Raw genomic sequence first — 12,983 nt, forward strand, 5'->3', positions numbered from 1 at the left:
TTTTCATCATTTATTTATTTTTATTTGCATTAATTTGTTTTAATTATAATTTTTTTTTTTAATTAATATTTTTTATATATTTTAATTTTTATTTACTTAAGTTTATCTTTTATTAGTACATATTTTTTTATATTTTCATACTACTGCTTTCATCTACTTTTAGCACTTAAAAAATTCGATTTTCCTGTGTTTTTTTTTTATACATATTACAAATTTTACGTTACATAATTATACACAAAATTTTCGGCAGATAAACTGCTACTTAGGATACTAATTTTTGTTGCATAATTTTTAATAATCAGTTATTACCTACTTTCATACAAGTGAGTAAGTAAACAATAGTTTGCTTGTTTAGGCCGAAAAAAACAATCCGCTTGCATTAGCTCTCAGGCATATCGCCATGCGCAACTTTAAACATTTGCATTTTATAATTCATTTATGCTATATATTTCATATCTATTTACAATAACAATGCTAATATCATAACACAATCTTCTCATTGCAGGTAGGTACTCATACGGGGACATAAGGCGGCGGTTGAGGGTAGCAATCGTTGGAGGTTGCAGGTGTTTGCTTGGTGGCATTCCATTGTTTTGGGAGAGTGATATTCACAAGAAATATACACATACAGTTAATGATGCAATATTTACAAACGCGTACGGTAATCAAAGAGATTTGGTTTTTGGAGAATTATAAACAAAAAAATAATTTAGAAATCACAATTATTAAAAATAAAATTTGTACAGCAGTTGCGCTCCTGCATAATTTAACCGCTACAATTTTTGTGAATCCCAGTGAAGTGATATTTTCAAAATTGTACCTGTTTCAGTGAGTGTTTTTCGAATTTTATAGTTGAGAATACTTGTTTGAAACTTTTATTTTATTAATTTGTAGGCTGCCCATACCTCGCGGTAAAGCAGTCTCCTTATGTAATTGTATTTTGTCGCGCTTAACCTCACATTTTAGATTTTTTTCTTGACCTTATCACACAAGTGGTGCGGCTTTAAATATTTCTGTGTAAAAAGCTTTTTCATGCGCGAAATAAGCTTAGTGCTCGGCTGACATCGACCGAGTTATTGTTTCACACTTGGTTAAGTTGAGAAATTGATTTACAGTTCCTCATTTTCATGCAAAAAAAAAAAAAATCAAATTACCGATTTCATTCGTATTGTAAGTAAAAATTAATAGTTTTCGAAAAAGGTTGGAAAGCTTTTTTCCAGCTCCTACACGGTTATTTTTCTAAGCAAAACAAACGAAATTACCGACTTATTTCGTTTTTTGTCTCAAAACTCATATTTTTCAAAAATAAAAACTCTATCTTTTTAAAGAACTACCACTCAACCACCGCGAAATGTCAAAAATTTTGTTCGCTTTTTAAAAAGCGTATATTTAAAAGACTCTTTTTTTTTAATATGCAAACCCCGTTTACATCGGGAATTTTCGCTAACCATCAATACAATAACAACAGTGCACGAACACTAATCTAATAGTTTTTACAATTTCGCCGCCGGATGCGCAGTTTGACTGCCGAAGGGTCTAAGCAAATGCGGAAATTTCCATTTTGTGTGCTGAAAACTTACTTATGTCCAAGGGTCTTTTGACTTTGTAGTTTTGTACCATTTACAGCTTTAACGATTGAATGCCTGCAACGATGTTGCAAGCATAACAGTGGGTATTGTTGTTGGTGGTGTCTGGACACACCTTGCAGCAGAGGTGGCGCGTTAATTGATGTGTCGTGATCAATGTTTTGCGCCAAGCAAGCGACAGTAGCATAAGCAGCGACGGTGCCGCGCACCAAAATCGCTGCTCAGCCAATAGATTGGCGTACGCTAACGGTGTGTGATGCTACAAAATTTGTGCGAACATCGCAATTGACAGTTGTGCTGGCAATGCCGCCTGTTCGTGTGGCGCTTCTGGCTGCGCCTGCTGCTTTTGCTGTGTTGCAAGGTGTGTGGCAAGTGTGTGAGGCGCATGCATGTTGGTCGGCTTTGTAGTGTCTGCTCCACTTTCTAACGCTGCATTTTCCACCGATGCAGCTCTGCGTCTCCTTACAGCCTTCGTTATTAGCAAATCGTTTACGGTTCGTGTCTCCACCGCCTCGTAGGTCGCTTGTGCGCTACTCGCCGCCAGCGATGTGGATGTTGCTGTAAATGTTCTTGTTGCCCCCGCTGTTGCTGCATTGTATATGTTATTCTTCGCAATAGCTCTACTGTTGCTCTTCTCTACGTCATTGTTGTTGTTGTTGTCGTTGTCGATTTTTGGCCTTTCTTCAGCGAAGCGTGCCAAAATGTGCACGAGTCCACCGTTCGCATAACCGAGCACTACGCCACCATTTTGCAGCTGCTGTTGCTCCTGCGCTTGTATCTCTTCCAATGGCGGTTGCTGGTGTCGCAACAATTGTGGTGGAAACTCGAATTTTCTACTACGCTCCGCTGAATCGCCGTTGTGTTATGGAATTTGTTGTAATGCTAAATGCGCCGCTGCGTCTGTTGCGTTTTTGTTGGAGCGCGCACGATCCAGCGACTCCTTGAGTAGGCGTTCACTCTCTTGGCGTACTATACGTGCGTGAGTATTAGCAAATGGGAGAGAGAGGGGAGAAAAAGAGAGCAATGTTAGTTTTTGAGGGTAAATTATTGGTCAAGGTTCATTATTTATTGAAAAGGTTAACTCAAATTGTAAACAAAAAAGTAGTTAAAAGGTTGCACCGTAGTATCTTACGCATTCGAGCTTTTCTGAGTTTTGCGTTCTTCTCTTATTTCTTAAAAAAATTTGTTTTTTTTTACTTTTGGGGTGGGAATGTACACTTTCGTTGTTCACAATCACTTTTTTCTAATATTTGGCTTTCGTTTGTAGCTTTTTGTTTGAACTGCGATTGAAGTAAATGCCTGTTGATGAGTCCTTATTAACTCTCATCAATCCAGACTATTTACTTTAAGCACAGTTTAACATGTGTTGCGAAGTTATTAAATATTAAATTTGGTTTTTTAATGCCAGTTATGTTCATAAAAGTATAAGTTAATAAAGGTATAAGTTTATAAAAAAAACAGTTTCAATTATTTTCATAAATTATTAGACAAAAAAAGCTAAAATACCCTTCACAAATAAAAGATTTTCCATACAAAAACTTGATTTTGATCGGTTAATGACAGCTACCAGTATATCATATACTGGTCCGATATGAACGATTTGCTTGGAGACTGTAGCGTAGTCTTTGTGGCAAACTTAATATACCCTGTTCGCACTATAAAAATACTATATATTTATAGCAGAATCTATATAGTTCTTACACACATACTTCATCCTAATTATGGGTCGTACGTTCTTCGAAAATTCGATAAAATAAGCTGATAAGATTTCCAACAAAATGTTACTCGCATTAGTTCACTTACATTGAAAAGAAACCCTGAGTTTGCGAAGTATCAAGACTCAAAGATGAGAGCTTCCGATAAGCTTTTTAAGTTCAAACCGTTAAAACTAATTAACATAGACTCTTCTTATAAAAAAAATCTGAAGCTCCAGTATATAGCTCAAGCTCAAGCTTAACTAAAACAGCCTCTATAAAGACACCCTGAATTACAGAAGTATCAAGGCTCAACGATGAGAGCTTCAGATGAGCTTTGCAACCGCTAACCGATTTCTTATACAGTTTTGAATCTCATCTAATCAAGTGTGAAACTTTGCATTCAAGCGTAGTTACAATAGAAGCTTTATAAAGAAACTCTGATGTATCAAGCTTCAAAAATTAGAACTTGCGATGAGTCGGTATAAAGCTTTGCGGCAATATTTAATTAAAATATTATATATTCGCTATAAAAAAATGCTAAATTACCGAAGCATTAAGTCTCAAAGGGGAAAGCTTTTTGCACACACTCTTGTTGATCGCTGGACTTCAGATCCTTCCAGTTTGCATAAATATTTCAAAAAGTCTAGCCGAACGTGAAATATGACTTTACTGGAATGGATCTCTTTATTAAAAAAAGTTAATTCCAACCATAGCCGAAGTATTAGGCTTGCTATATTAAAGCTTCACTATCAAAGTGAAGCAAATAAATTTTGTGGAAGCTTAAATTTAAATAATCCAAAGTATCTTTAATGGATTGAAAGCTCGTTGCAGTCGGAAGACTCTTTAAGGAGCCGATTTTAGTGCAAGTAATTTATAGACTAAAACTTTAGAGAGGTTTTGGGGTACATAATTTACTACAACCAACAGAGAGAGCAAAAGCTTCAATATAAATGTTTGTCGAACTAGAGTTTTTGTCTAGCCCGGAGCTTTTCTATACGTTTTTAACCTAAATATGACCGAAGTTAAAACATTTGACCTAATTTTGAGTTCAGAAACACATTGCTGACAATACCTGTATACACACTCGAAAGACATTGAAAAAAGTGCTAAAAAGCTCCGCTTAAAGCTCATAGAGCTTTTACTGCTTTTTAATAGCGCGTATTTGCAAACTATCATGGAAATTACAAGTTCCGCAATAAATTTGCTATATCACTCTTATTTACTTCATTTACATCTCTCTCCTTCACTATCTAACTACCCGCTCCGTGTTTCCGGAGCAGCGCTCAAAATTAATTTGCACACTTTAACATACATGCTGTTTGTTTGGCGACACGAAAGCCACATCAAACAACACACAAACACACATACTGTTACAACAACAGCAACAACAATGAAAAAGTGGCATGTAATAAAATGTCCAATAACAAGAACAACAACATCAACACTTTCACAGTTGTAGCACTCAGGCGCGCAGCCTTTTAAAGTGTCACAATTGCTGCTGCCGTCACTGTGGCATGCAGCGAGCATGTCAATATGGTAACCATTCAAAAATCACACACACAACGTGACATACAACGTATGTGCATACAAATTACTGAAAATTTAATTAAAAATTTGTTTGTACACGTTGGCAATGCCGAACGCCGGGGAAAGCACAAAAGCCGAACTGAAAACTTCCAACAACCACGACAAGCCCGACAAAGAAACGAATAAAAATTACCCCAAAATAGCTAACAAAGTTAATCATCATGCCAGTCTGGCGCGGGAGGGGCGGTGAGGTGTTGACAAAGCGCCAGTAGATAACAGCAAGCAAAAAGTGCAACGTGTTGCATAATACCAACACAAAACTGGTACAAGAGTTGAAAAATGCGCACGACAAAGTTGCCACAGTGGCGAATTTTTCCCATAACGGTGCACGGCAGCAGGGGCCGAGGCATAAAAGTCATCATTTTTAGCTTTATTAATTTCATATGCCACAGCAGAGGTAGTATTTGACAAAAGTATGAAGCGCAGCATGAACATATTGGCTGGCTATGTAACCAATAGCCTTGAATACAAAAAAAAACAAAAAAAAATGTTGCATACAAAAAGTTGGCTAAATATTCATAGTCATCAGTGTAACTTTCGTCTGCACGGGTTTTACTTGTAATTTCAGTTAATTCAATTAGATAAATAGTGGCAGGAAGCCGCATATTTGCACGCCAGCAATGCAAAGGAGCAAACTTTTGCTCGTGGCAAGCTCTTGAATGGCTGCTTGATAGCAGAGCGTTGGTTGGAGGGTTCATGGTTTTATGGGTGTATAGCTGGATGGCTAATGCTTGGCTGGTTGATGGCTGATGATTGTATGTGTGCATAGTTGCCTGAATGCCTGATGCTTGGCAGCTTCATTCTCGTCGTTTCGTTGGCAGCCATTGTGGCCGAGCGTGTTGTTAATTTGTTTGTTTTGTGCTGCTCGAAGTTGTACTTCAAAGTTGAGTGGCGTGTAAACATGCAACACCATATAGTCGCACTATAATAGGCGCACTTATGTGCACACGCACACATACTCACACACTCATGCATATGTAATAGTTTTCTTGCCTTGCAAACTTGCCACAATGGTCGATGTCGGCTGCCAATTTTCACTCAATTATACTTTTTCTTGCGGCCAAATTGGTTTAAATGGCTTAAACTATTATGAAAACAAGTCAGGCAAACAGACAATGTGTACTGTGCCGCACATACACTTGTGTGCAACAATGTGGCAACTTTATGCTGTATGATTGCGCCTCTCACACACATTCTTATGCATGTAAATATCTCGAAAAGTTTGTGTATTCTTGCGTCTGCAGCAATTTTGTGGCTTTGCGCCCAGTTTTTGCGGGCATGTGTGTGTGTTTGTGTTAGTGCCATTGTTTCTTAAAGACTTTAAGCCTTACCCGGTCATCAAAGTTTTACTTCATATTGTTAAGTGATTTTTCTCTCTGTTATATTTGTTATATAGTATTTGTAGTTGCATTGCGGTTTGTGGTTGGTGGTTTTGCGGCAGGGAACATGTTGAAAGTGCCAAAAAAGAAAGTGGTGCGTATTTGAAGTGTTTTGGCATGCAAAAATACGATAACAATGTGCTTGAAATATTTTAGAGTTATGTGTTATGTGTGTATATGTATCATTTTGGTTTTTGAGCCGCATGAAACTTTTATTTGTAATTAAACAAAATAAAATTTATAAAATGGCAAATATTTAGTCTTTAATAATTCTTAAATTATATGGCATTTAGTTTTTAAATAGAATTATGCCTGTAATCCCCCCCGCGAGTGTGTCCTTAGTATACTAATTATAGTATCTGCACGAGTTTTTACTGCCTAATCAGCCTTATCTCTTCAAAAACGCGGCGCATCTCGATTTATTACTGATTCGTTGGAGCTGGTTTAGCACCGAAGTCCATTAGAATTGATATAACTCCCATAAAACGTAATATAATGGAGTCAAAAACAAAATGATCTATCTTGTTATAATTCGCTCACGAAAAATTTAACCCAATAAAGTGCTCAATTCTTGTTACTAAAATATTAGTTTCTCGCTTTAAATTGACGAAATGAAGGCATAAATAAGTCGCTTTCATTTCTTTGTAGAGCTCAGTGTTGACGGTAATGTTCTATCTTCAGTTCAAAATAAACGAAAAACAAACAAAAAAAAAATGTTAACTTCGGTTGCAACGAAGCTATACCATAATACCTTTCACAAATACAAAATATTCTTTACAGAACTTGATCGGACCAAGGGTTAGTTCCATGCCAAATTTCGTTAAAGATATTTCGTTAAATTAAAAAAAAAATCCATACCCATACTTGATTACGATCGTTCAGTTTGTATGGCGGCTATGTGCTATATTGATCCGATCTGAATATTTTCTTAGGAGATTGCACTATTACTATAGGCGATAATTTATACCAAATTTCTCTATATGCTATAGTAGTCCGATATCGGATCCGAAAAATAAGCAGTTTCTTAGAGATTAAAGAACGTGTGCAAAAATTCATATCGATATCTCAAAAACTATGGAACTAGATCGCGTATTATCATAAACTGTGCATAAAATTACTAGTGAAATATCTCGAAAGTGTTCGATGAAAACGCTACAACAATAAAATAATCATAAAATGAAGCATTTATCGTGGAACTGATTACGTAATTCCCTTTCTATTTATGATATATCTCGTTAACTGAAAAATGTTGATGTCTCTTAAATAGATGAGAACCTATCAAGCGGTATTATAGAATCAAATTGGGAAAGCCAAATATTGTTTACCGTTAGATCTTAGAAATTCGTTAGTAATTTTTGAGCCAGTTCAGAACTTGTCTGATCACAATTTTATCGGTATGATTATTATAGTGTTTAGTGTTTTGAGGCGAACTATAGCGTGAGGTACCACATCTTGCAAATAGAGCACAAGTTCCTGTTACTGACTTTCATTACTATAACTAGAAATAACGAAGTAGTTGAGAATTTAGTCTAGATTTAAACCTGTATTATAGAAACCTTGTCAACATGTCCGTGTGGACGTTTAACGAGGACCAGTTTAGATGATTAAAAATAATCTTTTTTGTTATTGCATAAATTGTTAATACAACTATTCAAGAATATGTGGCTTAAGCTTCAAAACGAAATTCCAGCTAGTTCTGATGATATGTGCACTAAAGTAAACACCGGTCGATTCAGTGCCGAAGCGTACTTATCTTCAAATCCGTTTTTATTGAAACGACTTTTTTTCAACTTGCGGGAATATAAACCAAACTCTGTCCCGCCAGCAGTCAACTCTGATGGCGATCGTCAATAGACAGCATCCTCTAACTTCACCACTTCCGGCGAAAATGGCATCGAAAAATTTAAAAGTTTAGTTCAAAATAGGAATAAACTACCCTGCAAGTTTAAACGAATTCTAAGTGTTCTTGCTCAGTTATAAAAAATTACAAAAAACACTCGAATTTCGACCTTCTAAACTGGTTTCCCCCCTTAAATAGTTAATTATGAAGTACGAGGGTCGAAAATGTTTTATCCGGGAGATTTGTAGTATATTTGATAAAGAATATAGATAAAACCATTACCAGGTTCAAGATCGAATGACATTTCGTCATGCATTTCGGGGGCGGAGGGTAGCTTATGGGAGTCATTTCGTGAAATTCGAATTAAGTTCAATAAAGTGAGATTTGAGGCCTTTTTTCGTGTGGATGCTCTCAGATGGAGAAGAAAATTCGATACAATTGGAACATAACATTGTGTTGAACTTCTCACCTCGAAAGTTTGCAAATTTCTTGAGAGATGCAATTCCTTATACTTGTAGTACTCTGTATGTTTGAATATATTACTCTAAGCATACCAACTCGAGATGCTTGTTAAGCCATTTGCATACCAATTAAACGGCTGAAGCACTGTTTTCAAATCTATTTAATTTCAAGTTATTCCAAAGCATATTCAAATACTCCATGGATAAATTCCTTCTCTGCCTTTTTTTTTATAGATTTTTACAGATGATCCTAACATCTTCATTCATAACCTCAATCTAAAAAAGTTCCGCAATAATCATTTATCTCATAAACAAATAAAATACGTTAAATTTTCTCTCCCAATGTCTTCGAGTTTTTTATGAAATTCTTTATTGATTTTAAAATCTTAAAAAAAGTTCTCTATTGAAAATCATAAGAAACAAGAAAACTAAAGAGAGTGAATAATAGAAGAAGTGTTGAGTGAAATTGGTTATTAACACCCTTTCAGTAAAGTTTCACACCACAATAACCGAAGCAAAGGAAAATCTCCTCAGCATTCTCACTTCGTTCAACACATTTTCACCTGCACAAAATCGTAATAAAATAAATGGAAAAACAAAACAAACAAAAAAAACACGTACACCCAATCTAAGGAATACAACAAACTGTGATATTTCGAGTGCCGGTGACATGCAAGCAGATTTTCTACACCTTCCCCGCTGGGCACATTCAGCGAACCGAGTCGAAACCGCAACACTTTTTAGGGAAAAACTTTTACCGCACCATTAAACACTGCCACTCAAAAGTGGACGGACAAAAGCAAGCAGGCGAAGATATACAACGAAGGACATCACGAGACGACATTACTAGAACTCTACCACGCCCTTGCCCCGCTGCCTATATCTTCACTGTTTTGTGCACTCGCGTGTAGAACATTTGACTTAAAAGGTACTTAAGATGCAAAAAAGTTAAAAGCACGACAAAACATCAAAGGAGTATATGCCAAAAATTAACAAAATAAAAAGAAAAGAAAAAAAAAAAACTGAAAGTAAAAACGAAATAAGTAGAAATAAAAAACAGCTGTCCTGTTGATAACTATGACAAAGTTGAGCAACGTATGCAGCAGGAAACGAAAGTTGGAGCACAGATTCCCAACAGCGTAACGTTGTTGTTAACAACAAAAGGCGGGATGAGAAACTTTTTAATAAAAAATTAAAATGTATTCATGCAAGTTGCAGCAACTTTTGTCAGGTGATTTTCACAAAATACTTAGAATTGCAGTGTTTTATGTTAGGTAAAGGTAGAAAGTGGTTAGGCAGGTGCTTAGGTGAAGTTGCCGCACTTTTGTTTTAGTAATGCAAATTTCTAGTTGGTCAAAAAGAGAGACAATGAGGTGTTCAAAGAATTTTTGTGGGCACTTTTTTATTTAGAAACAATTACTGAGATTCGCAATTATTTCAAAGTTGGATATTTTTGGTAAGCACTTTTCTTTGGTATTCAGGGAGCTTGTGTTTACACTTCTTGTATTCTTTGTTTAGCTTACGTGCTATTTCTCTAACACTCGTATGACGTTTTTCGAGCTCAATTTCCTTCACTTTTTTGATGTTATCGTCAGTGGTAGACGTCGAAGGACGACCAGAACGAGGCATGTCTTCGATGGTTTCTCGACCATCCTTAAAGGCTTTGTACCAATCGTAAACTTGAGTTTTCGATAGAATAGATAGATAATAGATTGTCTCAGCAGTAGTTAACGGTACAACAAAAAAGTTCCAATCGGATAAGTTTTCAATATTTCATTATACTGATCTAAAATCTTATGTTCTGAATAAACCATATACCATGACAAATATCGTAAAAGCTTTCTGAACTTAATCTAGCCTAATCTATAATACAATATGCATAAGGAAGTTTGAGAAGAAGTTCTGGTTAACTTTGAAATTAATCTAGAATTCGATTACATGTATCCAGCCTCTGTTGTCCATAACAGCGATGAATATTTTAACTATACCTATAGTGGAAAGTGTTTAAAAAAAATACAATCTGAAAAAAAAACTTGTAAATACAATGAGCTTTCTCATCAAAAATACTAAATCAGTTAATTGGAGTATAAATAATATACGTGATAGTTCCTCAGTGGATCGGTGGTTCGAATACAAGCTCGAAAGAAATGAAAACTTATAACATTAGGCACTTCAATCTAACGGCTCAAGTCCAAAACATTAAATTGCAGCAGCAAAATTATTATTTTTCAAATGTTAACATGGTAATAAAAAAATTTACCTTGCTAATATATACTTTTATATGTAGAAGGTTAGTGAGATGATTCAGATAAAATTGGCAAAAATAAATTGTGTTAAAATACCGCATTTGACGAGCTAATATGTGCTTGGCCTTAGTATTAAAGAAAGCTTTTACTGCTCTTTGCTAAGTTTTCTAATACTTGATTTCTATTCGAAATTATTTTTCCATATTAAAATGGAATTTTTCTATAAAATTTTAGATATTTTTAGTTGCCAATTGATAAATTTGAAATTTTTTTTCCAAAATCGCTGTGTTAGTTAATGACATCACCAATAGAATTAAGTGGCAACTAATCGAATTGTGAATTGTTTCAGTATCTCTTCAAAAACTTAAGATAAAGCTAACTGCGTTTATCAATTAGTTTTGAGATTTGGAACACAGAAAGAAGATTCAAATAACGGTTTTATTATTATTATATATTATATATAATGTGTGAAGCTTCATAAAATTCATTGATAAATCCTTTGGGTACCAATGACATCTATTTATTACAACCATTTTTTGATTTATTATTCACAATAATCAATAAGTATCCCATATTTCACTGCCTGTGTTGCCACGGGCTCATGAAAATTAGACTTAGCTAGACTAAAAGTAACTACATTTTTCTTTTCAAGTATCCAGTTATCGGTTTCCATTAATATTTTAATCTTTTTTATATTGAGTTTTTGAGTTAGTGCTTTTTTGTAATTTTTGACCAAATAAATAACATCACCGTACACTTACATTGAGGCTAGTGTGTATAAATTTTTTTTAGAACAACGTGTCTTCTATCAATTCAAGAGATAGTCAATTTAATTTCTTTATTTATATTATTTGAGAACATATTATATTATATTTCATACAACATTTGTATATTTTTTCACGAAAACTTTTTAATATGGTTCATAATTCCAATCTTAGCAAAATTTAGTAATCATTAACGCAAAAAAAGTTTAAAAGTGTAAAATATTACAAAACAAAAACTGTTCTACCAGTATTAATCGAAAAAGTATAAACTTATATTGAATTGGAGTAATATGGTAACACTGAATGTAATCATTTTTATTAAACTTCGAATTAATAATATCATAGCTTAATCGATCAGTGTTCGGTTTAGTTAAACTACGGTACTGTTTTAATTTATAGGCATATAGGGGAGTAGATCTGTAGGTCAGGTTCATAAATTCTTGTTCAGAAGCTGATCTTGTACAATTGCATGAGATTTAGGTAGTGTATACTAAAACTTAAATATTAAATTCATACTTTTGACATACATAAGTTAAATAAATATAATAACACAAACTACTGGAGAATTGCTAACGAAAGCAACGCACGAACGAAAGAAAACGATAATTGTGATTTTTTATACAAAAAAAATCCGACGGTATTTTAAGGTTATGTTCGCTGAAAAAAATTAATATAATCGAAAATATAGCCAGCAAACATCATAAAACTGCGTCCTATATTGCAAACGAGTTAAAAAAAAAAATATTTATATATAAATATATGCCTGTGCAAACAGAGTGCATTGACTGCACACTCGTTTGACATGGCTTGCAGCATGGCGAGTTAAACACCATGTCACGGCTATCTCGCCACTCCGAACACATATGTTGTTGGCTGATGCATGCCTGTTTGTATTGTTGCAACAATTTTCATATATTTTCAACTAACACTAGCACACGCACTGCGATTTTATCATCGATTTTTTTGCATTTTCATAATTTTGTTGTCATACACTGTTTGTTTTTGTTATTGCTTTTCGGCACTCACTTTAATACGAGTATCACTATTTGCACAGAAGAGCACAGCGCTGCCAGCCTCGTGCCTGACATGCCCTTAATGCAGCTAGTGTTGCTTGCCATGTAGCAACTGCCGAGCTGCAAAGTGACTTCAACGTGCAACATTGTTGCAACATCAGCTAGTTTGCTATTTTTTTTGTTTTTGACTTTATTCTCCTTTATCTCTGTGCGTTTTTGTTTTTTTCTTAGTTGTTTTTGTGTTTTTTTTGTTTTGCTTTTCTTCTGGTTTTGTTTCTGTTTCTTTGCCTTGTTTACAGCTGTGTACTTTTTGATATTTGCACGTCACACCAGGCGGTGAAAGCCAACCAAGCAGCCGGCAGCCAGCAGCGTGCAACCAATGTCACCACAAGTGGCAACAACACTGCCAG

General features: G+C 34.9%; 1 protein-coding gene across 2 annotated transcripts in view; it reads right to left on the reverse strand.

The window, feature by feature from the left end:
* LOC106619164 (mucin-22) overlaps positions 1–12,983 on the reverse strand; it is a 379,015-nt gene continuing 366,032 nt past the window's right edge. For both annotated transcript variants that reach the window (XM_036363357.2, XM_070109211.1), the window contains one exon: positions 1–2,555. In XM_036363357.2, the coding sequence (XP_036219250.2) occupies positions 2,449–2,555 (107 nt within the window). In that variant the 3' untranslated portion in view covers positions 1–2,448. The remainder of the gene's footprint in view (positions 2,556–12,983) is intronic.

The sequence above is a fragment of the Bactrocera oleae genome, chromosome 4 (genome assembly GCF_042242935.1).
Source record: "Bactrocera oleae isolate idBacOlea1 chromosome 4, idBacOlea1, whole genome shotgun sequence".
Taxonomy (NCBI): domain Eukaryota; kingdom Metazoa; phylum Arthropoda; class Insecta; order Diptera; family Tephritidae; genus Bactrocera; species Bactrocera oleae.